Source organism: Dryas octopetala, chromosome 6, assembly GCF_963921425.1.
Source record: "Dryas octopetala chromosome 6, drDryOcto1.1, whole genome shotgun sequence".
NCBI lineage: Eukaryota > Viridiplantae > Streptophyta > Magnoliopsida > Rosales > Rosaceae > Dryas > Dryas octopetala.
In genome coordinates this window covers 11,757,511-11,785,297 of record NC_141371.1, presented here as the reverse complement: position 1 = coordinate 11,785,297, position 27,787 = coordinate 11,757,511, and the positions used below count along the sequence as shown (strand labels likewise).

At 34.5% G+C, this 27,787-nt stretch overlaps 4 protein-coding genes and 1 non-coding gene across 5 annotated transcripts; 2 read left to right on the top strand and 3 right to left on the bottom strand.

Moving 5' to 3' along the window:
• Positions 1–1,333: 1,333 nt before the first annotated feature.
• On the bottom strand, positions 1,334–3,901 carry LOC147282410 (zinc finger (C2H2 type, AN1-like) family protein). The gene is made up of 2 exons (XM_086247434.1): positions 3,582–3,901; positions 1,334–2,451 (listed from the first exon to the last, which is right to left on the bottom strand). Exons 1-2 carry the CDS (start codon positions 3,678–3,680, stop codon positions 1,672–1,674), a joined length of 879 nt encoding a protein of 292 aa, XP_086103560.1. The 5' UTR covers positions 3,681–3,901; the 3' UTR covers positions 1,334–1,671.
• A 2,502-nt stretch (positions 3,902–6,403) lies between these two features.
• On the top strand, positions 6,404–6,794 carry LOC147282409 (fission regulator-like protein). The gene has a single exon (XM_086248210.1). It carries the CDS (start codon positions 6,404–6,406, stop codon positions 6,734–6,736), a length of 333 nt encoding a protein of 110 aa, XP_086104336.1. The 3' UTR covers positions 6,737–6,794.
• Positions 6,795–7,577: 783 nt separating this feature from the next.
• On the bottom strand, positions 7,578–13,812 carry LOC147282407 (polygalacturonase-like). Its single transcript, XM_086248209.1, has 10 exons — positions 13,474–13,812; positions 12,598–12,726; positions 12,008–12,175; positions 11,074–11,094; positions 10,500–10,707; positions 10,330–10,411; positions 9,729–9,837; positions 9,315–9,431; positions 9,019–9,229; positions 7,578–7,780 (listed from the first exon to the last, which is right to left on the bottom strand). Exons 1-10 carry the CDS (start codon positions 13,810–13,812, stop codon positions 7,578–7,580), a joined length of 1,587 nt encoding a protein of 528 aa, XP_086104335.1.
• On the top strand, positions 8,132–8,205 carry TRNAR-UCG (transfer RNA arginine (anticodon UCG)). The gene has a single exon. It is a non-coding gene; the product is annotated as a tRNA-Arg (tRNA).
• Positions 13,813–20,503: 6,691 nt separating the features above from the next.
• On the bottom strand, positions 20,504–26,590 carry SIP2 (seed imbibition 2). Its single transcript, XM_086249364.1, has 14 exons — positions 26,430–26,590; positions 25,482–25,692; positions 25,101–25,348; positions 24,683–24,773; positions 24,445–24,493; positions 24,243–24,334; positions 24,034–24,141; positions 23,590–23,712; positions 22,483–23,035; positions 22,002–22,069; positions 21,775–21,909; positions 21,453–21,670; positions 21,156–21,244; positions 20,504–21,063 (listed from the first exon to the last, which is right to left on the bottom strand). Exons 2-14 carry the CDS (start codon positions 25,670–25,672, stop codon positions 20,701–20,703), a joined length of 2,328 nt encoding a protein of 775 aa, XP_086105490.1. The 5' UTR covers positions 25,673–25,692; positions 26,430–26,590; the 3' UTR covers positions 20,504–20,700.
• Positions 26,591–27,787: the final 1,197 nt, after the last annotated feature.

Below are 27,787 nucleotides of genomic sequence, written 5' to 3'. Positions count from 1 at the left end.
TTGTTTTTTTAATTTAATTATTTTGTTTTTAGTTTTTTAAAATAATTATTTTATTTTTTAAAGTTTATTTTATTTTTTATTATTTTTTTGTCCACGTGGCATTTTTCTAAGGGTATGTCAGTGTGTCACGTAGGCATTTAACGGCCTTTCCAACGAAATAGTTAATGGAGGTACCTAAGTGTGCAAAATCAATAGTTAAGGTACCTCTGAGCAACTTTTTTTTATTGGGGTACTCAAGTGAAATAGGGTGGTTAGTTAAGGTACTTTTAGGGGTGGGCACGGGATAAGGGGGGGGGGGGGGACGGGACTAACTTCATCCCATTCCCATCTCATGCTTTGGGTTCGGGATCGGTACGGGACAGGGTGGGTGTTTTGGAGCTCTGGTACTGTCTCGTCTCGAACCAAACTAGTTCGGTATCGATTTGGTACCAACCCGGTCCCAAACGAAAAGAAGAAGAAAAAGAGGTGGTTGGGTGGCCTTGGGTCGTTGGAAAGTGGCCGGACGACAAGGTGGGTGATTGTCTGGGATGGGTCGCGCGCGAGCTGGAGGTGACTGGGTGGCGGCCTGGCTGGGTGGCTGGTGCTGGTCGCGAGAGAGAGAGAGAGAGAGAGAGAGAGAGAGAGAGAGAGAGAGAGAGAGAGAGAATGAGGTGATTGGGTGGCAGCCTGGTTAGGTTGTTGAGGTGGCTGGGTGGCTGGTGCTGGTCGCGAGAGAGAGAGAGAGAGAGAGAGAGAGAGAGAGAGAGAGAGAGAGAGAGAGAAGGAGGAGAGAAGGAAGAAAAAGGAAGAGAAGTGAAGGCTGGGAACTTGTCAGTTGTCATGGGTTGCAGAGAGAAGGAAGAGAGAAGGGAGAAAAAGGAAGAGAGAATGAAAGAAAGTGAGGGTTGGAGACCTGGGTTGTCATGGGTTGGAGACCTGAGTTGTAAAATTTTAAACAATAAATAAATGGTTGGAGAGAGAGAAAAAAAGTTTTAAAATTCAAATAATAAATAAAATATAATTCGGGACGGTACGAGACGAGATAGTTTTCAAACATCAGAATCGTTCCCATCCCATTTAGGAACGGGACAGGACGGGATCGGGATGGGATGAGAGAACAAAATTTCGGGATGGGACTGATCGGGACGGAATGAGACGGAACGGGTCAATTTCGGTATTTCCGTTATTAATGCCCACCCCTAGATACTTTTGTGTAATTTGCCCATAAAACAAACAACAATATTCACTTATGTGGCCAATTTGCAGGTCCACAACTTGAAGCAGTTGATTTCAAACAATAGCATCAATGCACCATCTTCACTCAGATGTACAAAATGCTTAACAAAGTAAATCAGAAAAATTAAGAACTTTTTTTCTGTTCCTGAACAATATTTCGCTAATAGAGAGGGGTTACAATCTTATGGCAATTCTAACTTCATTTATTATAAATTCCAAGCTTCCTGTAAATTATAGATACGCAGCCAAAAAATTCTAAAAAGAAAGGGATTACACAAAGCTCGTTTGGCTGTCAACTAGTGATCAGTATTCACAAAAGAACAATTTTGTATTCAATATTACAGCTTAAAACTCAAATAATCTGACTGAATGCTCAAAAGATATATGCATTTGTCGGTGTGAACCATGAAAGCTATATCCAATAGAAAATATAATTACTTTCTCCAAAAACGATACCTATGCTCTTGAAGTACCACCGTGATCCCTCTCAACGTGTTTCACTAGAGCTACTGGATCACGAAATCCTTTGCTACACTTAGGGCAGACATCAATTGTCACCTTCTTAACTCCAGCTCGGTTGCCACCCTTTTCATGGACTTTTTCCACATGTTCTACTAGTGTGGTGACCGAGGAAAACTTAGCACCACACTGCGGACACACCTCCACTTCCTTGTTTCTACTCCCACTGCTGCTGCTCTGCCCCACTCCATCCCTTGCTATCTGCCACTTTTGGCTGAGTTCACTACTCAATTTTGCCACGCTTGCTTCAGCTGAGGCCCGAAAAGATGAAGCTGCACTAAGAAAACTAGTACCCCACTGGGAAGATGCAGCAGCAGGAGCATGGTTGGGCCTTGTCTCTTCTTTCTTACTTCTACTTAAAAGACCCATAAAAGGAAAGCCTGCTTCTGGTTTCTTGCGTCCAGGACAATTGTGATCAGGTCCGAATCGGTGCTTCAAACAATGGTCTATCATGCAGTCCCTGCACTTGATTGTGTTTGCGAATGTTAAGATCTCCTTGCAGCGAGGGACAGGACATTTTTTCTTCTTTGTGGCTTTCTCATAATTAGAAGGATCGCATTCAGTGTTAACATGTCTCTCCCAAGAAATGTTCGGATCTTCATCAGGAATTAGTTGAACTCCTTTGGCACAGAGGGGACAGATGACAACAGTAACATTTTTTCTGTCAGCTTTTGAACAATTATGTTTATTGTAGCTTCGGTGCTCCAAACAAAATACCTGTAAAATGTCAGGCTTCAGTTAATATCGAAATTCCCAAGAAGCAGAAATAATGCAAGAGAATGATAATCCACAATTTGGAATTATGAATGATGACGGAAAGATTGAAGACTACTCTGTTGTATAATTGTATTAACCTACCTATATACGAACTATGGTATAAAATGAAACACATCGTAACCCCTACTCTGTTAAGTCGGCATACATCATTGTTATATCAGTACCATGACAATAAAGTTAATATAATGAAGGGTAAGTACAATAATATACCAAATGTACGTGAAATTCACTAGATATACCCTGTACAATTTTTTCTTTAAAAAAAGTATCACTACGCAACATTCCACAACTAGGCATATCGTATTTGATATTTCATATACAAAACCATTATGGAAGATAAAAGTGCACCATAATTTCAGTTCCCTTTACTATCAATCTATACTCCCCAAAACAGAGTATTGCTAAAAGAAAAAAAGGCAACATACTACATTAATACCTAATACATACTTTAGCATCTTCATATTTAACATTATATTGAAATTTCAAGAGGAAAGTAAAATTACACCTCCAATTTAACCTATAATTAATAATTTCAATGTGACGAATTATTTTCAATTCACATATTTTCTCATAAGAAATTTGCAATTCCGATAATATCAGAAAACATTGAATAAATATCCGACATTTCAGCTTCACGGTATTTCAACATGAGTCCAAAATGAACATATTTAGGATAAGAATAGCAATTCAGAAATGAACAATCGCCCATTAAAGCCGAAAACTTTCAATTCAAGCACAGGCCTCATCAGAAATTTCCTGGAAATTTCCACAGAATGCTGTTCCAACTAACACTAAAATGAACATCCATTTGAATTTTGATAGGAAATCAATTTATTTCGGCTCCTTCCTCTTTTTCTTTCTTCAGGAAACAACAATTCAATGTAAATTGACACACACTCTTTTTCTTTCTTCACCAAAATTTGAATTTTCCTTTAGTTTTTTTTTGGGTAATTCCACATTTCCTCAGCAACCAAACAGAGCATAAGCCCAATCCCAACAAACAATATTAAAATTGAAACTAGCCAAGTATTTTTCAAATATTTGATATTTAAATAAATATGGACGTATACCTGAAGGCAGCCATCGCAGGTGAAGGGCAAGAAATCGATCTGGTGGCAATCGCCGACAGAGCAATGCTTTCCCAGATCTGGGAATTCCGGAGTTCCCATTCAAAATTTGTATAGTTATGAATCAAAGAACACACAAAGTCAGCAACAGCAAGATTGATCGAGTTTTGAAGTCCCGGTTCCGTTCCGAGATATCGGAATTGGATGTCTGAACTGAAAGCTTTCCCTTCCGATATTTCGTTCCGCGGATACAGACGGGCACCGAATCCGCGGAATTCTCCCAAGTCCACGCCAAGAGGCAGAGTCGTTGCAAGTCGCCCCTAAATTTCTTTTCAAAACCAGAAAAAAAAAAATATATATATATCGAAGTTTTTATTGTCTGATAAAAAAGCCCATTAGGACCCGAGAGAGTTGGGCTTAGAAATATGCGGACCCGAGTCTTTGTCGAGCTGAAGTCAAATCTATAGAAGATGATGCCAAACAGTTGATGCCTATAAATATAATCTCCAAATATTCCTCATTTATAGGGATTTACAGTTGTCTAATCTAATTTATATGTTTGACAAAAAACAAAATCTAATTTATCTGAAATGGTGACATCTTTTTTCTCGACTTAAGGGATGGGGAAAATAAGATTTGAGAGTCTAGTGTTCTACCACATTACTCTTACTATGAAAAATAAAATAAAAGGGAAAACCTAATTAACAAAGGAAACTAATTCAAACCCTATTCTTATTAGGAACATATAAAGGAAACTCCTCATACTAGAAAAACTAATATTAATCCTAATTAAAATAGGAAATTCAAAATTAGAATTAACCCAAAATTATTACTTTGACTAATCCTACGTCAATTATATTTTTCTTAACTTTTTATTGTTAACTTATTATGAGAATTTGTTCTCATCATATTGTTGTCTTCTTAATGCAAGATGTAGTATGTATAGAATATGTCACATAGGTTGTAAAAAAAATTTCATAATGTGTATCATTTTTTTTTTCGGCCAGGCATAATGTGTATCATTGACCCATAAAAATGTGTATACAAAAAGTAAAATTTCATAATGTCGTGATAAAACATTTTAATTTTAATACTTTTATACATGAAAATGATAATAGTTGGATTCCAACATGTACAACTAGTGAGGGCCTCATTACATCTGTAGACCTAGTATTTAACTTATCATTTATTGTTGAGAGATCTCGCATCTAGAATGCAAAGTCTTTAATAAAAGTTTATAAGGTCTTAGAGCATCTTCTAAAAATTTCTCCAAATCAAGTTAAATAGATGGGGCTTCCAAAACTCTCCCCAAACAACCAACAGTCAAATTAATTTTTATATCATTTGGAGAAATCTCAACTTTAGCATTGGAGAACCCTTCTCCAAATTTACCTTTTTTCCCAAAATTATCATCATATTTAAAGGAAATATAGGGAAAGAGCCGAAAATGCTCTTAGACCTATCGATATTGAATCTTAATTTTGAAGACACTTAATGTAAATTTTCCCAGCCATATGCTCTAAGTGGTTCCCCATTTCTTCTAAAACCAAACCGATTTTTTTTTTTTTTTCTATATTCATCGGTTTCATTATTTTGATTATTGAATTGTGAAAATCTTATCAAAATCGATTGATTTACCAAGAAGGCATAAGCCCTTTTGAAAGAAACTATTGAAGAATAGATGAAACGCCTTCTACTTAAGGAATAAATATAAGGAAAGTGATCACTTTGAAAATGCATCAATCTTAAGTTAATCATAACCTCTCTCTGAATATTATATAATCCGGTTTGGTAAAGCCCAAACCAAAACACACCCTAATCACCTTTCCAGATACTCATCCACATTTTCTGCAAAAAATTAATGGGATAGTAATGGCAATTTGTAGTTTATAGCCTACTTTGGTTTGGTTTGCTTGAGTGTTGGCATGTAGGCTGCAGACTGGTCAAGACTTGCTTTATGAAACGGTCATAAATCATAATATAAAGTTTCTATCAAATTTTCTGAGATGCTGACACATTATGAGCCAACTAGTCATTCCATGTCTGAGAGAGAAGGCTATAGCTCTCACATCTCTAAATGGTAGAGACAAACTGGGGATGTTGAAAAAAGAAATTTGCACATAAAAAAGAAAGGGAAAATAAGTAGAGCAATATTTCTTGGTTCTTGGGGTCACATATGGGACAATTAACATGTGATACCACTAAGGACAAATTGGGAAGAGAAATCAAAGTTATCTCTACTTTGGGGATCACAGAGCAAATCAAGACACCACTGACATAATACAAACACCCTCAATACGTATAAAATAAATAAATAATATGGATTCAACTTTCAAGACCGTTTGCTTCTCATCCATGTTTTGCAGCTCAAAAACCACACCAACTAGAAAAGAAAATCCAAAGCAAAAAAGTATACAAAAGATAGATGTGAAATAATCACATAAAGAAGATCCAAAGTACCAAAAGTAAGCGTGAAAATATTTTCAATTTCACAATACCATTCTCTCTCTCTCTCTGTCTATGCATTATTTACTCCATAGCATCACTTGTTTCTTTTTCATTCTCATCTGGTAGTCTCTTTACCATTTCATGCCTTTTGTTTCTCAATCTAGCATCACTTTCATGCTCCTACTTGCTTGATTCTAGTACAACAATACTTCACTTTCCAAACAATGTTCTAATCCACCACTCCACACATTTATTTGAAGTTATTTCATTCTCTCACTCTCAGAGTTTCCACTTAATCTCATTCTATACCATCCCAAAGCACCAACATACATAGCAAAGACAATCTTCATCACCTGCAGAAGAATATATAGTAGAACATGTACTTGTTCAAGGTCATGGGGACTCCAAAGGCAAGGCTGCTAAATGATCAGCTTCCACCACCTACAGTAGTGGTGGACTCATCATCATCAAGTCACTACACACATAGATCCATTGAGACCCTGGTGGTTGTCTTAGCAGTGATCACAATAGTGGGTGTGATTGCAGGGATTGTTGCAAGGCTATGTGGTGGAAGGCATCTTGGTGGCAGTGGTGAGCATGACATAGAAGGATGGGTAGAGAGGAAGTGCAGGAGTTGCATTGATGGTGGAGTTCCAGCACCAGCTGCAGAACAGTCCAAGCCAGCAGCAACAGAAGAAGCAAAGAAGTGATGAAAATGGACATAAATTATGTATGTAATATGAGGTGAAGTACAAGAAACTAAATTAAAGGGGAAGCAAAGCAGAGTTAGAGAGCTAGAGCTATGGAGGTAGTCCATCTCATTAATTATATTGTTAGTCATAGAACATAGGTGGGCTTGTTATCTTAATTTAATTACCAGAGTTTTGGGCCCAACAGACAGGAATTGCAACACCACATGTGCTTGAGGGTGACCTTATTAAATTTCTAGTGCAAGAAATTGTAGGAATTGCAGTATAAACTATAATACTATATTTGTGTGTGTTCCCTACTGATGAATTTTTGCTTTTCAATTGAACTGGTTTTCATTCCTTATTCTCTTGTTTTAGTTCCTCTAAAATTTCTAGTCCCAACAATGTGAAAAACACTTAAGTAGTTTCAGATTAGAATTTATTACTTTAGGATGAAACACCTACATTTAGGATTTAGGGTCAAGCACACTTTCTTCTTCTTCTGTCAATGACAATTTGGTCTAGTCGTATCCAATCTCTTTTTTATCGGAGAAGGTTTTGAGTTCAAATCTCATAAACAACACTAGTTGATTAATAAATAAATAAAAAACACACACACACACACTTTCTGCATATTTGAAATATTTTACATAATTCATAATAGAAATCTATTCTAGCACTTCAACAAAATCAAGCCATTGTTTTATTTCTTTTATCAGTCATTGTTTTCGATACATTTACACTCTAATTGCAAGTCATAGATGTATTGAGGTGAACTTCCATTGCAATTTCCTTCCCCAATGGGCTACTTGTTTATCATAACTACTCATGATTGCTTTCAGCACTTCATGTTGGGTGTGCCTTAAGCATACTTTAATATTTCACAGAAAAAGTAAATATATGATTCCACACAATCTGACCGTTGCTTTTCAAAAGCTGATCTTGATCGGTTCAGCATCCTATTGGCTTCTTCATTCTCTGCCACAGATCTTTCAAAGGCTTTCAGGGCACCATCCCAAATCTGACTAAAATAGGTCCATGCTACACTTTCAAAAGATCTGTTTGCTACAAAGAAATTGACAAAACTCCACAGCTGACATAGACAACTCTTCATCTGAGGATTGTTGTTTTTCTAATCTCCTTTAAACACCACACAAGTTTTTTTTTTTTTTTTGGCCAATAAACACTACACAAGTTTATTTACTAAAGACTGCGCAATATTAAATAAAATATGGATAAACCAATTTGTAGCACATTTTTATATCACTTTTTAGTGGTATATATAATTGTTTTTGTTTTTTTAATATATAGGATACATGGATTTTGTACCAGCAGGAATATTTAGAAGTTACAAATAGGAGGTGACTACAACAGACAAGGTACATGTTATATCTCATGCTCAAAATGCTTATATATGACCGCATAGCGCAGTGGATTAGCGCGTTTGACTTCGGATCAAAAGGTCGTGGGTTCGACTCCCACTGTGGTCGCTTTGTTTCAACTCTGTTGTAACTTTTTATGCCTCCCACTCTTTTATGGCTGATAAGCCCAACTGCAAGTCTGCAACAACCCCCCAAGCAGTTTTCAAACCAAAAGAGGTAAAAAAATATACACACAGTCTTATTAATATTTTCACTTAGCTCTAATCTTCGTGTAACAACACAAACACAAACACAAACAAAAATACAAATATGGTTTAAGATCGAATAAACTTGTAATGATCACTGCTACGTTCAGTTTGATAGGTGAATCTCATTAGGAGCAATTCTACACAAAATGTATCTTCCTTAATCCTAACTGCATTTTTTTTTTTTTTTTTCAAAAAAAAAATTGAATTTTATTGAAACACATTAACATGTACAATTCAATGGACAAGCTGTCCACTAACATAACAGGCTACTTAAGATTGATTGAATCAAAATAAGCCTACCACCTCTTGATAGAAATGGCATGAGAGAGCATTGGAGATGCTCCAAGAAAATTCTAAAGAAGTTTAATAAATATTGGGACCGTATTGAAGAAGAGAACAGGTTTTGCATTGCTACAATATGGATACATTCTAATAATTGATCAAGATAATGTTCATCGCTTCAATGAGTTTCACGAAATTCTAATCCAAACTTGTATACTTATAAGAGAATTTCTCACCCAGAAAATGCTATAGATTTTTAATGTTCAATGAATATCAGCACCAAGTGTTTTTGGTTGATCAATATAATGTTCATCTAATAACTGCTACTGCTCTTATATAAATTCATGAGGTGGTGAGATTCTATTGGCCGGTTGTATATATAATGTGCTACAGAATGGGGAAACAACTCCAAAGGTAGTGAAATTAATGTTGTTGCATAAACCTTTAGCTGTTTCCCCTCCTTGGTGTTGGAGGTTAATATCTTGCAACACAATCCCCTGACAAAGGAAGCTCTTGCTGCAATCCAATTTTATAGCAACAACTGAGGCACTTGTTCCATTGATGTTCTTGTACACCACATTCTTCACTTGGACTGCAGATCTCTGTGATTATTAATACAATTAATTTTGATCAATGAGGAATTAAATTAAATCAAGCTAGTGATGAATTAAGTTGGCTTGATATTACCTGTTGTTTGCATGGTTTCTTTCTGTCACAGTAGTTTTGGTCTATTATTATGGGGTTGGTAACATTATGCATTTCAATGTTCTCAAATGTGATGTTGCTTGCACTTCCAGACCCTCCCTGCATAACAATATAACATTATGGGGCTGGTTGTTGCATGTACTTTAATAGTTTAATTTGTACTCAAAGCTCAATTAATTAGTACTTCTATATATATATTAGAGATTTTAGAGATTTTTACAGGGATAAATCTTTGAAGTAGGGTCTTAAAAATAGACGGTTCAGATTTTGAGTTTACATTATGCAGTGAGTCCAATAGGGTGGTTAGTTTTGTATTAACTTACTAACCAATTAGTTTTAGAGCACTCTTGTATATATATATATATATATACATATATATATCGATTTGAACTTTACCTGCCATGTCTTGATCCTGACTCCATTTGTGGTTCCATAAAGTTTAGCTCCTTTCACTCTAATATCTGAAACATAAGCTTCTGAATTTCCAGATCCCAAGCTTCCAATACTGAGGTCACCATAATTTGGACAAGCATTAATATGTTTGTTTAACTACATATATAGAGTAATACTAGAGACACAAACTATTACCCCAACTTTTTATTACCAATTATTGTGACAGCTAGTATGAAAATTGCTTAACGATCATGAATAAATGTAGTTCAAAGTACGTCTAACATGAAAAATATCTTATAAGAAAACATCAGTTTGGGTAATAATTAACAAGAAAACATTAGTTGGGATAAACACATGAAATTAATTGGGATGATTTGGACCAGTGTGGAATGCGACAGTTACTTACTGATTATATTGATAGGTCATAGATATAATATGGGAAATTTTCTCCTGCCAAATAATATGAACTATTGAATGTATGGATTCTTATTTGAATGTTTGATCCAGATCAATAATCTCTGAAACTGACAGATAAATGACAAGAAAACATTACCCTAACTTGACAAGAAAATTTGGTCACCAGAGCAAAGAGTTCAAACTTAACCTGATTCCATGACCTGGCCCACATGTTATGTTGGCTGCTTGCACCTTTTGGGATCCATTTACAATTGAAATACAGTCATCACCTATTCAGCTTAAAATTAACAATTATATGGTAAATATATATGATAAAGGCTTCCAATCTCTCAATATTTTGAAGTACTACAAGAGTACCTGTGGCTATAACAGAGCTTGTGATGAGTATGTTTTGAGTATCTGTAACATGAATTCCATCAGTGTTGGGGCTTTTCTCTGGTGCAGTTATTGAGAGATTGGAAGCCTCAACGTTGATGCACTTCTGAAAAGACACATGAATTTGTTGTGCATCTTGTATCTTCAGGTTCTTCACCGTCAAATTCTTGCACTTATAAAATGTGACTGCCTGCACCCAAAATATGTAAATTAGTTAAGGGTTAATTACAATTTATCCCCAAAATTATTGGGGGGTTCGCACTTTGCCCCTCAAAATTAATTTTTTTAACACTTTACCCATCATACTATGTTCCATTAAATGGGACCTGGTCTTCTCTCTAATTGCCACTTATGCAAAACTATGGAGAAGACTATATTTTAATGGCCTTTTGTTTGACGCAACATAGTATGGGGATTAACTGTCAAAAATATTTGTTTGAAGGGCAAAGTGTAAACCTCCAATAGTTAGAGGGATAAATTGTAATTAACCCATTAATTAATTTCAGAAAACCTTATATATGCAAATACCTCAAGATCCTATAGTAAACATATGTACCGTTGGTGCATCCTTGCAGGGCTGCAAATCAATATTGGAACTCATAAGTAAGAGTTAGCACTAATTTAAGGGTAAATTGAAATTTAGCACCTCAAGTACACCTTGTATTGCAAGTTGGCATATACATACCTTTCTTAAATTTTTTGTCAAGAAAAATGTTAAGTGATGACATGATGCATTGCTGGCATTAAATTAATTTTTTTTAAAATAACCACGTAGATAAATAAATTATAAAAACTTTTAAAAATAAATTATAAAAAAATAATTTCTCCAAAACTTTTTTGTTTCTTGGTGTTCTTGTTTTACCTACAAAATTATCATTGTTTTTCAATTTTATTTTTATTGCTAAGTGAAGATGAAGATGATGAGAGAGTAGTAGAAGAAAAATAAGAAAGAAGAAACAATTTTTTTTTTGGGGATTTGTTGGGGAATCACCGATCTGCACAAGGTTGGTGATCAGTGTTTGTTTCGTTTTTTTACTTATAATTGTGAGTTTTTTTGTTGTGTTTTATAATTTATTTTTATTTTAAAAATATTTAATTATTTATTTATTCATGTGGCTATTTTAAATAAATTAAGGTCATGCCAACAATGCAACACATCATAGCCACGTTAGCATTTAACGACTTTTTTGACGGAATGCCTAACGGAGATATATATTTGCCAAAAAATAGAAGTTGAGGTATGTAAAAATTGAAATTTAAACTGAAGATACCAATTTGCAATCCGAGATATACTTGAGTTACTAAATTGCAATCTGCCCTTTAATTAATTAAGCAATTTGTACAACTGAATTTATTTAGTTGCATGTTATGTTACTAAACTGTAAATTTGGACCGTGTATTTAGTCAATAGTCAACTCAATCAATAATTCAGATTCACAATCTAACAACATAACATTATTTGACAATAAAACATTTTCGATAGACAATACCATAGATATATTGATTTTGCACGAGTTTTGCCACCATTGTTTCCCGTTGCCATTGATGGCTCCACCACCTTGAATGAATAAATTGCTTACACTGTCAAAGATAAGCCAGTGTCTCCCATCTTGGCTGAAGTCTGACGAATCATCGGATGCTTCTAATGTTCCATGAATCTGAAATTTTTCCAAGACAAAATTGTATTTGATATATATATATATATATAGACCGCTTATTCACATAGAGTATAAGGCTATAAGGGGGCGTTTGGTAATGTTTTTCGTTTTACAAATTGCAAAACAGGGGTAAAACACGTTTGACACAATATATTTCAAATTTACAGAAAATAAGTTCTAGGAATCTCATTTCGAGATCTCCCTCTCTATGAAAGGTCCTTTCTTAATAAAATTATATTCTACACCCTATACTTACAAATCCTAGTGCGTGCTGCAACATAAAAATAATACATTGTTTTTTTTTTAATATAGTTTAACAAATTATATTGTCAGATTATTAATCTAAAGAGTGTATCAATTAAGTATATTCTTATTTGATGCAAGATAATATCCCAAATAGGCATATTAATTATTTCACTCACCTGCACCGTAAGTTTCGATATGCAAGGACCTGAAAATCTAATTGGTTTTAGACGATAGTTCTTATGGGGCATCACCAGAACAGCTTCAATGTTAGATGAACAACCTACCTTCCAAGCCTTCTCAAACGCCTGAAGCAATTCATACAAATAAGATTACTTAATTAGAAAACTTGGACTATATATGCATGAAAATAACCCTTATCAAAATGACAAATATACATTTAATATAAATGGTGAATCCTTTCAAAAATTAAATAAAAATAGTAAAAAAAACATAAAAAGCTCTATATCGTCCTGCAGAGAAAATTTGTGTATATATATATACACACACAGTGACACATAGATATATAAGCTGGAGAAACATAAACTAATAACGTACTGTTACAAGTGAATATATTTTCAAATTAATCAGAACTACGCATCAAAATGCTATGTAAAAGGAAATGGGTACGTATTATTATTAGGGATACTTAGACTATAGTCCATTTTATGAGTCTTTCTTAGACTAAAACCGGTAGTGATTTAGGGTTTTTAATTAAGTCCTTTATTTTTCTTCTTTAACGGCTTTATGCTAGTCCAAAATCTTAGAGTTAAAACCTAACATGCAGCCTCTACAAAGCCTACTCTACAGCCTAGGAGGGGAAAAATCCTTCAAATTGGGGGAAATACCCTTTAAATCGAGGAATGATTTTATTATAAATTAAAATGATTTTCTTATAAATTAAAAGAACTTTATTATGAATTAAAAGAATTTTTTTATAAATTATTATGAATTAAAGAGATTTTCTTATAAATTTTAAAACACCTCCGGTCAACATCTAAAAACTGTTTTGTTTAAAGGACCTAATCCTAATTATCTTTTATTATTATTATTACCTCTGTGTCATCAGTAAGTCCATCACCTTTAGCTCCAAAATTATTGACATCGACTGTGATCTCAACCGAAGCTGCTGAAGTGGCCACATCTTTATCGAAGCTCTTCAAACTTATGGCATGATCATCTGTACTTTGCTTGATCAAATGATCAGTGATGAAGTTGCTGCCGTCATCGATGGTGCTGAAGTATGAAGAAGGATACGCTTGGGAATCATATGTTCCAGATGCTTCATCAACATAATTGTCAAGTTGGTAATTCTCTTTCAAACTGCAACTGTAACAAACAAAAGAGAGGAGGATGAAAATAAAGAATGGGATAAGATTTTTGTCAAGAGCCATCGTTAATTTTCTTGTTTAATAGATATGATCAGTAGGAAGTCCCCAAAGGCACGCAATATTATGGATGCTCATCCATATATGGGATATGGATTTGGTGAGAAAAATGCCATCATGAGTTTCTATATTTATAGAGACTGAGTGATCGATGAACTCGATGTCATCACTTTTGGTACCCTATCAACTTCTTGATGCCAATCATGCCATCCCTTTTTTCTTTTCTAATTAATCGCAAAATACGTTTTTTGTCCCGTAGTTTGGATCAAGTTCCACTTTGACCCTATAATTTCAATTGTGTCAATTTTGTTCTTATAATTTCCTAATGGTTGCAATTCGAAAACACATTCTTAATTTCGTCAATTTTGATCGACGAAAATAGCACTTGAATCGCAAAGGTGAGAGTATTTTATGCTTTTGATCTAGTTGTTTAACTTCATTGTCACTATTTACAATACTCTGAATCTTGCACATCACATACTAATTTTGTTAACGAATTTGACGAAATTAAGCACATCTCCTCGAATTGTAACTATTAGAAAACTACATGAGTAAAATTGGTACAATTGTAATGACACAAACCAAAGTAAACTTATCCCAAACTATACGAACCAAAAATGTAGTATGACATTTCTTAATTTTTGGCGATAATAATAGGAAACCCTATAGATGTCACCGTATATATATATATATATATATATATATATGAGAATGTTATTTAATCTCTTGTGCACTGTGTTATATCTACGTTTTTTTTCTCTTCTAATTAAATATCTCATTTTGGATATAAATATATACAAAAATTAGTGTTCAACACTATTTAATTGGTTATTAAGTTAATATGAAACTAACCACTCTTTTAAGACAGCGAAGAACGTAATCTCATAACATGAACGGGTCTTTTAGATATACTTTCATTTTCAATACTCCATTTAGAGTAGGCCAAGTAACTAAATAAATGTGTGTATGGTTTTTTTTTTTCCACGTTAGATAATGGTGTAAGCATGAATTTGTGGATATTTACATAAAATATCATTGCTTCAATTTGACATCAGATATCATTGCATCAATAAAAACATTCAAAATTAGGAGTAATAAAATTACTCCTAATTTTGAATGTTTTTATTGATGAAATTTCATGATTCATGCATCCAATTCAAAAAAATATTTGTTACCAATTCACATTAGCATATAAACAAAATACAAAAAAAAAAAAATTAAACACTCAATATACATATAATATACCTATAATATAAATTTAAAAAATGAACACAGTAAGCCTCCACTTTGGATTAAAAATAAAAATATATAGCTAATAAAAATATAACAAATTCATCACAATACACATATATATAGCACTAATATATATATATATATAAATACAAATACCTTGCACTCAGATACATAAAAAAAAAATATATATATATATATATATCTATCACTCAGGTCAAGAAGAAGATACATATTACTCAGGTTAAGAAGAAAATACTTATCCCCCCAAATCCAACCTCCTTTTGAGGTAAATATACCAATGGTTTCATTACCTCTTACTCAGGTAGAAAAATAAAACCAACAATCATGGAGGGCTTGGTGTTTCAAAATAAAAATAAGAAGATCAAAGAAAAATATGGGAGGAAGAAAAGAAGATCGAAGATTGACGATGAAGAAAAATAAAAGAAAATGAATATCAAAGAAGAAGAAAATAAAAGAAAAAGAAGAAGAAGAAGATTGAAGAAACAACTAAACACAACCAAAGCAAAATAATATGTTATTTACCTAGAGAATAGGTGAGGATGGAAGCTTAATAATGTTTGAAAAACGTAAATGATGTTTCTTCTTAATTTTTAAATTAACGTTGGTCATGATATTCAACTTCAAAAGTTAATGGCAATTAATTACAAAATTTTTAAATGACAATACCTTGAAATAAGACATTAATTGTCAAAATTAAAATATACATATTTTCAACTCAAAGGGTAAAAGTGAAAATCACAAAATGAATTTTATGCAGAAAAATAGATAATTATACGTAACAAATTCAAAAATGGGTGTTTATCAAAAGGATGAAGTAAGTAATATCAAATTGGGCCTCAGAAGTCAGAAATAGGTGTATCTCTAATTAGCTCGTTAAAATATTTACTTGGCTCTTCTATTTCTAATCCGTGTCCCCTTAACTAGAACCTGAATCCATTACTCATCTTTTTCAGAATTGTTCATTTGCTCAAGGCCTGGAAAGACGAGCCTTTTTATTGATTTTCCACCTGCTGCTAATCATAATGTACTTGTTTGGGTTTTATCGCATTGGCCTTCATTACCACCGGCCTCTTCGACTAGAGAAACTATTCACGATTTTTTGACTGCATGTCATAATTAAACTAAGGCCTCAGAAGCAACAGAAGGTTTATTCTTGGATTAAATGACATCCACTTCCTGATGAGAATAGTTTTAAACTTAACTTTGATGGATCTATTATGAGAGATGGACATGTTGTTGCTGGCTTTGTTATTCGCCACACTTGTGGTCAAGTGATCGACAGTTGCAGGATGTATCCCTATTGGATATGCATATGTTCTTTAGGTCTCGGTAAGGCAGTGGTGCCACGTATATAGTGCGACCTTTATGATATACGGCTATATATATTTATTTTAAGTAAAATTTATAGTTTTTTAAAATAAACAGTATATATAGCGCTGAAGCACTGAATTTACCATACACGTGATCAGACAGCCTTACTCGAGAATTTTTTTGTTAAAACATATATACGGGCTTACGTGGGCACAACACTTACAGATTTCATCTCTTATCATTGAGGGTGACTCCAAACTTTTGATTGATACTCTACAACAACGGACTACAACTCCATGGCGTATTGCTTCCCTAATGAATGTATATGTGCCTTACTAGTTAGACCATTACCAAATCATTCACGTTGGAGTAAGATATATTCCATTGCATATATATTCTCTAAGGGAAACTATAATTGTGATCTTCATATATATAGTACGTTTGGATGGTTTCCCACTGGGGTACACCTAGTTTTAATTTTTGCAATCAAGTCTATCTAGTAAGATAACGTTGGCAATTAAGAACAAAATAAGCTATCTATATATACATAGTCTATATATTGAATTATTATTATTTTTTGGTTAAGATAAATTGAATTATTGAAATTATACAAAATCAAACTGAAAACTTTCACTACAAGTTGCAGATATAGAGTCGTATACACTAAGATGATTGTCATGACATGTTATTTCGTAGTTGCTCATCATGGTATGGAGCGAAAACCAAAAATCTTCTAAACCCTCATCATGTTGGCTACTTAAGTAAGGTAATTAAGAAAGTATATATAAGATGATAATGATTAAAGATCAATAAAGACAAAGACCCTAAACCTAGCTATAATCCTCTGCAAGCCACCAAAGATGTTAACCATGACTAGATACACATGCAAATTATTATTATTAGAATTTGGACTAACAACATACCGGTAGACTACGTATGTGATTTGATGGTACATATAGAAATGCTAAATTTACTAATTTGTTCTAATTTCGTATATCGTTTCTTATACGATTTGTCAAGCATTTCACTCATATATATCTTTCGGTCACATAAGATGCACGTTTCATATATTAATGTTAATGTATTGTGTAATTTTTGTGATATTAGTTTTTTGGCTTAATTATCGATTTACCACCTAAAACTGTAACTCATTATCATATTGCCACCTGAAAGTTTTTTTGTTCCAGATTACCACCTATAACTTACATCCGTGTCCCATTTTACCTTGTTCCGTCAACATTTCCGTTAAAATTAAATGCTGACTTGGCCATTATTGCTGATATGGCGCGCTGATTGTGCGCCACGTGTCACATTTGTTCTTGTATTTTTCTTATTTTTTTTATTTTCCTATTTTTATAAACTTTGAAAATTAATTAAAAATAGCTTTGAACTCAGAAAAATACACAAAAAATTCCTACAGACTCGTCTTGACTAGTACTAATTTACTATAGGGTCAAAATACAAATTTTCCCTCTAAAAATTTTCAGAAAATTGGGAAGTCCAAATTTATTTCTAGAAAATTAAAATACTCTAGATTCTTTGGAAATTCATAGGATAATTTCCCGAACTCCAAAAAATATGAGGTCTGCACCATTAGTCTTCTAAAAACTAACAATACATTTCTCGTGAACACTTGCTACCCAAAAGACCTCTCGGTCTTAGAGGAAAACAAATTTTCTTCTATAAAATAAATTCTATAAAAATTCTAAAATTTCTGTAAAGTCTCGAAATAATTCTCTAAAACAGGCTTTTGGTAATTTCCAAAATATTTTTGAAAATTCGTCCGAGAGTTTATGAAAATTCTAAAATTTATTTAATAGAAGGAAATTTATTTTAATTTTCTAGAAATAAATTTGGACTTTCCAAATTTTTAGAGAAAAAATTGGTATTTTGACCCCATAGTAAATTAGTACTAGTCAAGACGAGTTCGTAGGAATTTTCTGTGTATTTTTCTGAGTTCGGAGCTATTTTTAATTAATTTTCAAAGTTTATAAAAATAGGAAAATAAAAATTCGAAAATAAAAGCAAAGATGTGACACGTGGCGTGTGTAGCGCGCCACGTTAGCATTAACGGCAAGTCAGCATTTTTAATGGAATTGTTGACGGAATAAGGTAAAATAGGACATGGATGTAAGTTATAGGTGGTAATCTGGGACAAAAAAACTTTCAGATGACAATATGAGAATGAGTTACAATTTTAGATGGTAAATCGATAATTAAGCTTAGTTTTTTATATGGACTTTTACAAAAATCGGTTTTATTTTCTTTTTCTCTAACTTGCTATGAGCATAAATCCGATATCAAAATAATTACAAATTTTATTGTATGAATATATGTGATATACAAATGTACTTGTAATTCTTAGAATATCTAATTTTTCATACTAGAGTATAGATTTGTTTGTAAACTATCAGTTCTGTTGTATGTCATACAACATCCAAGTATGAAATATTGGCCTATTGCTAACCCATAAGTCCATAACTACTGGGCCTGGGAATCTACAGTGTTATTGGGCTTGATGCTTCTGAAATACAAATCAATGAGGCCCAATGAAGCAGCATAATGCCTATGGCAGCCACCTGCACATTTCATCATGTGCCTGTTGAGCTCCTAAATCTTTAAATCAAGGTAGCTACTTCGTTGCTAGCAAAATGAATACTAAGAGCGCACAATCGGTTTTGCTATGCTAAATGCTATATTTAACATAATTTTTTGGCTTTTGCTATAGCTTTTGTGAGTTTTGCTCCAATGGCACATAAGCTATAGCTAAAGTAGCCCAATAGGAAGCCGCCACATGGATTTCACTCATAGCATTTTCCTCCACTTTATTCCGGCCCGGTCTCACACTTGTCTTGATTCAAGAGATTGCTATGCTAAATTTTTTTGTTTAATTTAGCACCAAAATTTAGCAATTGCTAAAATTAACATTGGGACGGATTTGTGGCACCATATTTTTTACACAAGTTTTTAATGGGGTTTATTGTATATCAAATTTCAAATATCCGAATCGTGTATTTTTTTGTCTTCATTAAAAGATCATCCTTACAAAAAATTAGGTAAATCAGAAATTATTTACCTACAAAGATTAAATGGTCAATAGTGGTTAACAAAATAAACACTTGAAATATTAACCATTTAATTTTTGTAGATAAATAATTTTTAATTTAGAAAATTAGGATTAAATACCAAATATCAATAGTTTTTCAATAAAGCAGCAAGCCACTAATTTTTTTTAGTTTAGGTACTAACCTAGAGTAAGACATTTTGGATTAGGTCACAAATCAGTTTGTTATATAGTTGTGACTGTCGAACAATCACAATTGTGATTAAACTGTGACTGTTTCAAATTTATAAAAATTTAAAATTTTTAAGAGTTTAATACTTTTGATTTAGGCTTAGAGGATGAAGTTATATAACTCAAAGACTAAATAGTAAAGTTTAAGCCTTGCAAATATTGAAAAAATAACAAATCAATAAAAAAGTTATGACTGTTAGACAGTCACAGCTCCATATAACCATGTTTTTTAAAATTGGTACCTAAAGTAAAATGATATAAATGTTTTGGTAGTTAAAATGAAAAAACATTATAATTTGGTACCTAAAATCAACGGACCTTTTTTAATTTACTTAATTTTTTGCAAGAATAATCTTTTAATTGAGACCTAAAAAATTGACAGTTCAAATCGTTGAAATCTTATATGAAATGAACCCTATTAAAAATTTGTGTAAAAAATATGGTATCATAGATCCATCTCCAAACATTTAGCAAATCTCTCCCATTGTAGTTCATTTTTTTATCAAAAACTACCATCTTTGTTATGGCATTTAGCAATGGACATCATTTTTTATCAAAAACTACTATCTTTGTTATAGCATTTAGCATGTCCATTGTGTATTATCTAAACCGTCCAATGAAGTATTGATCACCCTTAAAGTGGAGGACAAGTGGATTTTATTGATCTAACATGCAAACCATGACCCAATTAATAACAAAAAAGGAAAAGGTTGTGTGCTCAAGCTCGGGTTGTAAAATAATGGGGAGATGCATTATCTGCAAGGATAGGCATTTTAGTCTGTCACTGGCACAAAGTCTATTTGTTGCTAAGAAAACAGAAGGAATGAAACACAATGCTGAGTAGAAAAGATGGGTACTTTTATTCCAGAGAAATCAGAACAACATTGGCTCCTTTAGTTATTTCCCGAGCAGGGTCTCTCCCTCCACCTTACAAACTAACCACATGTTCTATTCATATGCCGGAATTTCACAACCCCCCACCCAACAATCCCCATGGCAATGTCCTGACAACTAAATTCTTAATACCAGACTACTTAAACTTGGATCTCTACCGACCATCTGTACATCTCTTCTCCCGGGACTGGGATGGTAAAGGTTGTTAATCCAGTTGCAAAGTCATATTCGAAGTCAGTCTCAGCTTTGTCAATGTTGCACTTCAGTGGACGCTGGGAAGAGTAAGCTCCAAACCTTCCACATCCTCTGATTTTGAGGGCAATTGTTGCAGTTGGAGATCTGTTCTCACCAAGAGAAGTGGTAAGTTCCGACGAAACTTTTCCATCAGCAATCTCTGGTTTCTTGTCAAAAGCCAAATGGATTTCGAGCTGCTCCACAGCAGCAGTGGAATTGAACATGTCAAGCAGGCCTATTGGCGCAAATGAGATGTTGGATGTAATCTCCTGCAATATAGAAAACCATATCATTCAGTCAACCCTTTGCTATGGTCGACATTGCAGTGTGAAAAAAAGGGAGCATCTGTAGAGAGACTAACCTTGAGAGGACAGAAATGGAAAAGCTCATACTCAAGAACATCAAGCGTCACTGGCATTGAAGCACCTTTTGGAAACCGAACCACCTCTCCTGACAGTCGATAGAAGTTTCATGTAGTTAGAAAGCTGAATATCAGGAAGTACTCGGAAAATACGTTACAATTTATAACCAAGGTAAGTAGTTCTGCTCCTAAAAAGTTTGCCGCTCTATCATATTGGCATGCTACTAGAGAATTGCTACCATGGCATTTAGACCTCGTTCTTCTTTCAAACTCACTTCTTTCAGAAAGTATTTGTACCTGACTTATAGGCATAAACTACTGTTTCTCCATTCCAATCAGCACCAGCAACTTGAGCCAAGATGTCTACATCAGTGGCACAGACAGCACCTGTGAGGGTACCAGGAGATGAATTATGGATGCGGGTCTTCTTTGTATCCTTGCACCAACCAGCACCTTGACAGTTGAACACACCAACCACACCAGAGCATTTGTTGACATTCCATATTTTGAGCAAGCTGCAGAAACAAGACAAATATTCGCATCAGGTTTGGTATTACAGGTCTAAATTTTAGGACCCACATAAGTTGAGAAGCAAAGAGAGAAAGGAAACAGAACAAACCTGGTCCCGTCTCTTGCTGGATCAGCAAAGAGACAGTCACGGGTAGGCCTGCCAGGTAATTGGGCACGGAGGACAGACCCATCAGGCAGGACCAGTTTCCTCAGAAGGTCAAAGTTGTGGTTTCCTGGCTTATCACTATTAAGAGCAATGCCGCAAACATGCATTAGAACTCATATTTCCATGAAGTGCCAAAAGAAATCCAAAACTTTCTTGGAGCATAGCATTACCTGACATAGATTGCACATCCACCAATAGCACGAGCTGCACCATGATACTCTGCTGCTGGATGTAAACTCTGGAAAGTAAAGATTCTTTCGTCAATATCACATGCTATACCAAATGATAAAAAGCTACAATATTTTTTGGCTTTCTTCCGATTAAATGAGAGTGAATGTCAAGTACAATCATTAGAAACCACTGCACGTAACCGCACACATAGCAATTGTAAATTTTGAACAAACATAATTATCGACAATTCAAGCCTTCACCAAATAGAATAGAACAATATGCATAAGTAAACTATTTTTTACAACCATAACATGATTGTAAATAACATGAGCAGGTACAAAATCCCAAACTAATTTTAGGTACCACGAGGAAATGGCTTCTCACTAGGTTTCCATAGATCAACATCCAGCAAAAATCAGACAGTATCAAAGCATAATGAACAAACAAAATCGACATAAGATGCTTCATTATTTTACTTACGTGAAACATATCCCAGTCAGGCTGCATGAATTCTCCAAGGAAAAGGGTGTTATACGCCACAGAAGATATATGAATTGTGTGAGAAGCAGGATCTCGGGGGTAGAAGTCATCAGAAGCTCTCACCACAGCAGTCTGCTTGGCACTGTAGAGCCCATCAGTGTTATGACACATGCAAGCAATGCATCCATTGTCAGGAAAGTTTCGAGCAATCGAAGCCTCAAGTGCCTGGTGGTAGCTGCGGGTCAGAGAAACTCTACCACCATGACCAGACCCAAGAGTCTCAATGATGTTCTGCACATCAACCTTAACTCCATCCACTCCACAAGAAGCCAAGTACGCATGAAGCTCATTGTAGAAATTGAAAACTTTCTTCGGATGCACCAGACCAAGACCATGAACAGCTAAGCTGTCCATAACTATGTCTGGTTGGTTGCCCATCACACCAGGAGACTGCACTGGGTATGCCAAAGCAGTGTCATAGTGTTCCATGCCAGCGGCAGCTGGTTTCACTCCACCCCAGTAACCAGCTAGAGCATGCCATACATACACAAATCTGTGCCAGAAAGAAATATAAAATGAAACTAATGAGTAATAGTACTACTACTGAGTATCTTCTAATGGGTAAGACATCAGAAAATGTCAAGCAAAGTACATAGTTTAGCATTACAAAACATTCAATTATTTACCTCGTCCGTTATTGATAGTGGGATGTTACTAAGACTATACCCCTCTATTTATTGGTTAAAAGAAAAGGCCCCGTTCAACATTTATTGTGATCATAATCTTCACCACCACTAATTTCCAATAAATAACTAGTAACATATTATAAATCTGAAGACCGTAATAAATATGTTTCTCCATAACGTCTATACTATGACCTCCAATTGCGAAGACCAATAATTCATGGATTTCTAAATGCTAGAAAGACCTTGCAGTGCATGTATATGAGGTAAGGAAAAAAAAAAAAAAATCTATATAAGACAGTTGATAAAGAACAGTTGGCAGTTCTGCAGCACTCGTACTAGCGTGAGATTATACATGTGATTGAAAACAGTAACATTAGAGAAAAAAAATATTGAAAGTAACCAATCAACTAGGTACACTTACTTCACATTGTGATGTTGCTTGGCTCCGTCCACAAGATGCTTCAGGCCTGAAACTTGCTCAGTGTCGTGGCCATTCTTTTGGAATTTTTCGTTCTCCTTTATTCCTGTCAGCCTACTTGCAAACCTGAAAGTAACATGCTCGCAATTACTAACCAGCTCCTTTAATTAATAAGACCAAACAGCAATGTGTGGGAACCAACAAAATACATGATTGCATATTAGAAGACAAAAAAGGGGTAAAATGTTGGGTATGGTGATGAATTTATGCTAATCATAGTCGCAATCACCATACCCAACATGATTGCAGATTAGAAGACGACAAAAACAGCAATTCTTCCAACTTGTTTATGCCAATCACACACATGGAAAGATATCAACATGAACACTATCAAAACTGGTTAAAGAATATTATTTAACGTGGAGAAACAAGACAGAAAGGCCTTACTGTGCTCCTTCTTGTACAACACAATTAGACTCCTTGGATTTACTTTCAATCTGTTGCCAACCATCATCTACTATAAGGAATCGCGGTGGCGTCCCTCCCTCAGTTAAGCTGCAAGCATTCCAAAACACAACACAGTGATTAAATAAATCTGTTATAAATTCAACTTACAGTAAATAGAAAGTTCATTCCATGATATCATTTCTTGTTACCTTTTAAGGCCTTCCTCAACACCCTCAGCAGTGACATCAGTGTAGAAAGCATCCCATGTACACCAACCAAACCAGTCAAGGAAAGCAGGCAACTGCATGCACCCAACAGAACAGAAATGAGATTCATCCAAGCAACACTAGCGCTGTGCCATTCCAATTGTAGAACACCAATTACAGAAGGAAAAAATGGAGATGCTCTTACCTTTTTCTTCTCACGATGAACAAAAGTTTGCATGTGTTTTTCTACAGACCTGTTTAATTTTATTGAAAACGCGGAGTCATATACCAAAATAAAAAGCAAAGACATAATCCTAAACAGAACCAAACTATTTACCTTTCCTAGCAACAGGATAATAATATCGGCAAACAAATATTGGAGATATAATTGCAGATTTGCAATGAGGATAAGAAAGTCATTGAAATGAAAATTAAGGACTTACTGTACAGCCTGGGTGATGACTTCAAATGGATTGGTTCCCGCATGCATGTAAACAAGGCAAATGCCTTGATTGGTCTGAACATCATTATCTCCTGCAAAACCAATCACACACCCAAAAAGCAAGTCGTTTCGGTTCTTTCGAACTCGATTTTTGTTTCTGTCCCAAATGCTTTAAACTCCATTAATTTGATTCATTTGAATTGACTGATAGTGATTGTGGGTGGTTTCTTCAGCCTCATGTGTTTGCATTAATGACAGCTCCACCCCACAATTTCAGATGGTTCATCTCGTTCGTTATGGGCCGGGAGGATGGGACTGATTAACGGGAAGACATGGCCTTAAATAATGGAATGACAGACAGAGTGTGTATAGCATATAGCCTACACCAGATACTTGTTTTATGGCCATAATCTACTCACCACTTTCGAGACAAATCTCGACTTCATTCCTCTCGTTGCCTTGCAGAACAGAACGGAACAGGCCCTCCAGTAGAGGGAGGAAGACAGTGTAGATGGTAGGGGAATCATCTTGATCACCTCCTTCACCGCCTCCTTTGCTCTCAACAAGCATGAATTGGGTCTCCAGAGGAACATCTTTCCCACATGTTCCCATCCTCTGAGTCATCCACCATAACTTGAATCGAAAACAGCACATGAACCGGAGACCCCTATCCATCACATTAATGAAATAATTATTACCATGTTTGAAATTCAAAGCATACCAATTATTGCTCAAAATCTCCATCTATGTCCCCCTTTAGAAAGATTCAAAATTTCAAAGTGAGAATTAAAAGTACTTACTCTAAAACACCCATGGGGAAGACATGGAGGCTTTTGCTATGGGAGGCCGTGGCACCAATGAAAGCACCAGCAACAAGCCCCACCCCAGATCCTGGTGTCAGCACAATGTTGTCTGGGACTCCTGTCAAGATGGTTTTTCCGTGAGCCACAAGGTTCCCATCGTTAATGGAAATGTTTGGAGTGACCGTCATGGTTGTTGAGCACCCAAATTCTGTCTCACAACATAAACAACCATACCATATATGGTGAGAACAAAATTCAACAAAACCACCTTGGATCAGATAAGGAATTCTAAATTATGCTCATAATCAATTTCAGCCATTGAACAAAATTATTAAAAAAAAAAAAAAAACATAATTTATGGAAACAAAAAGTTGCCACCAATGGAAAAAATTAAGAACCCAAAGGAGGTAAGCATAGGGTGGCTTCAGGCTGGCAAAGGGGTTTATTTGGTAATTATGAAAATTTGAGGCGGTTTGCAGAAAACAGACACAGAAAAACAAAACCCAAAAGGCAAAAAGGGAAATAACTTGAGGATTTTGAATCAACATCAAGTTTGGTTTGCTTTGGACCACAAAGTTTGGAACTTTGGAGCCTTTAGCTTTTAGCTGAATGACTGAAACTTTTTGTCAAAAATAAACCAAAAACAGATAATAACCCTTTGAAGCTGACTGATAAGAATCAAACAATAACTTGAAGATGTTGAATCAACATAAGGGTGAAATTCACAGCTGGTAAGCTAATTTGGAGCTCAAACGGATACAGATATATGTATATAGTAATTTCGGAAGAGTTTGAGGGTTTATTTTATCAAATTATCACTAGCTGCCATTGAAGACCAAACCCAAAAGAGAGCTTCGTGAAAAAGCAAACAGAGAAATCACACAGCTCACACCACCGCCTTCTCAATCAAAGCTCAAAATGATTCCCTAAATACCAAGCACTCACCAGAAGGAAACTCCGAAGGCAGAGCTTTGTTAAAGCCTCTAGAAAGAGAGAGAGATGAAGGTGAAGCTTAGCAAAACGAAGCAAAGAAGTAATGGTCCTTGAGAGCAATTAGCAATGGCTCTCAGTGATGGCTTTTGTGTTTTGGACGTGAGCTGAGAGAGATGAGGTTGGTGTGGGTTTATATATCCCCAGCCGCGTTAAACTTCGAGCAACTTCCAGCCTCGATCCTTCCAGATATTGACACGTAGGATCTATCATTGGGGGTTTTTTTTGTCTTTGCATCTTATGTTACGTTCTCTTCTTATGAATTTGGATCATAAATTCGAATATAATTTCATTTGGGATTTGATGATTTGATTATATAAAATGTTACATTACTTTTTTCACTAATATAAAATGTTACATTATTGATTTCCTACCATCCTTTTTTTTTTTTTATTATTGATTTCCTACCATCCATTTGAGCATGATTGACGGTTGAATAACATATTTTTAGACCACTTAGTTGATCATATCTTTGATTATTCATAAGTGTGTATTCTATGGTCTCACTTATATAAGAAAAATGATTCACTAAGTAATCAATTGAAATAATATGTACAAATAATTTTATTCTTCACATTTATTTGTAAGACTTACTCGGTGGTCAAGCAGTCAATATATGAGTACGACAAACTATGAATTCATACGTAAACATTTGAATGATTGCACATATATTGTTTTTTTTTTTTTTTAAGTTATGATTATAAGTATATATTTATAGAGAAGTGCTCTAAAGCTAATCAGTTAGTAAGTTAATACGAAGTTAACCATGCTTTTGAGCCCATCACATAACTAATTTCATAATCCGAACCATCAATTATTTAGGTCATACTTCAAAGATCATTATTACAAAAAATCAACTAAATCGGAAATCATTGAGTTATCTAATTAAGATCAAATAAATAAACGATCAGTATTTTCGATAAAAGCATATAAATAGTTGTTGTTATAATCAAATGGCTAAATGGCTTCCGATTTTAGAGATTTTTTTACAGGGATAATCTTTTAAGTAGGGTCTAAAAAATAGACGGTTCAAATTTTGAGTTTACATTATGTAGTGGGCCCAATAGGGTGGTTAGCTTTGTATTAACTTACTAACCAGTTAGTTTTAGAGCATTCTTGATATTTATATATATATCTAGAGTTAACAAGTTAGTAAGATAATACAGTACTAACCACTTTTTTGGGCCCACTACACAATATAATCTCATAATCTAAACTGTTCATATTTTAGGTCTTCATTCAAAAATCAATCTTGCAAAAAATCAACCAAATTATAAATCTTTTAGCCATTTGATTATCATTACAATAATTTC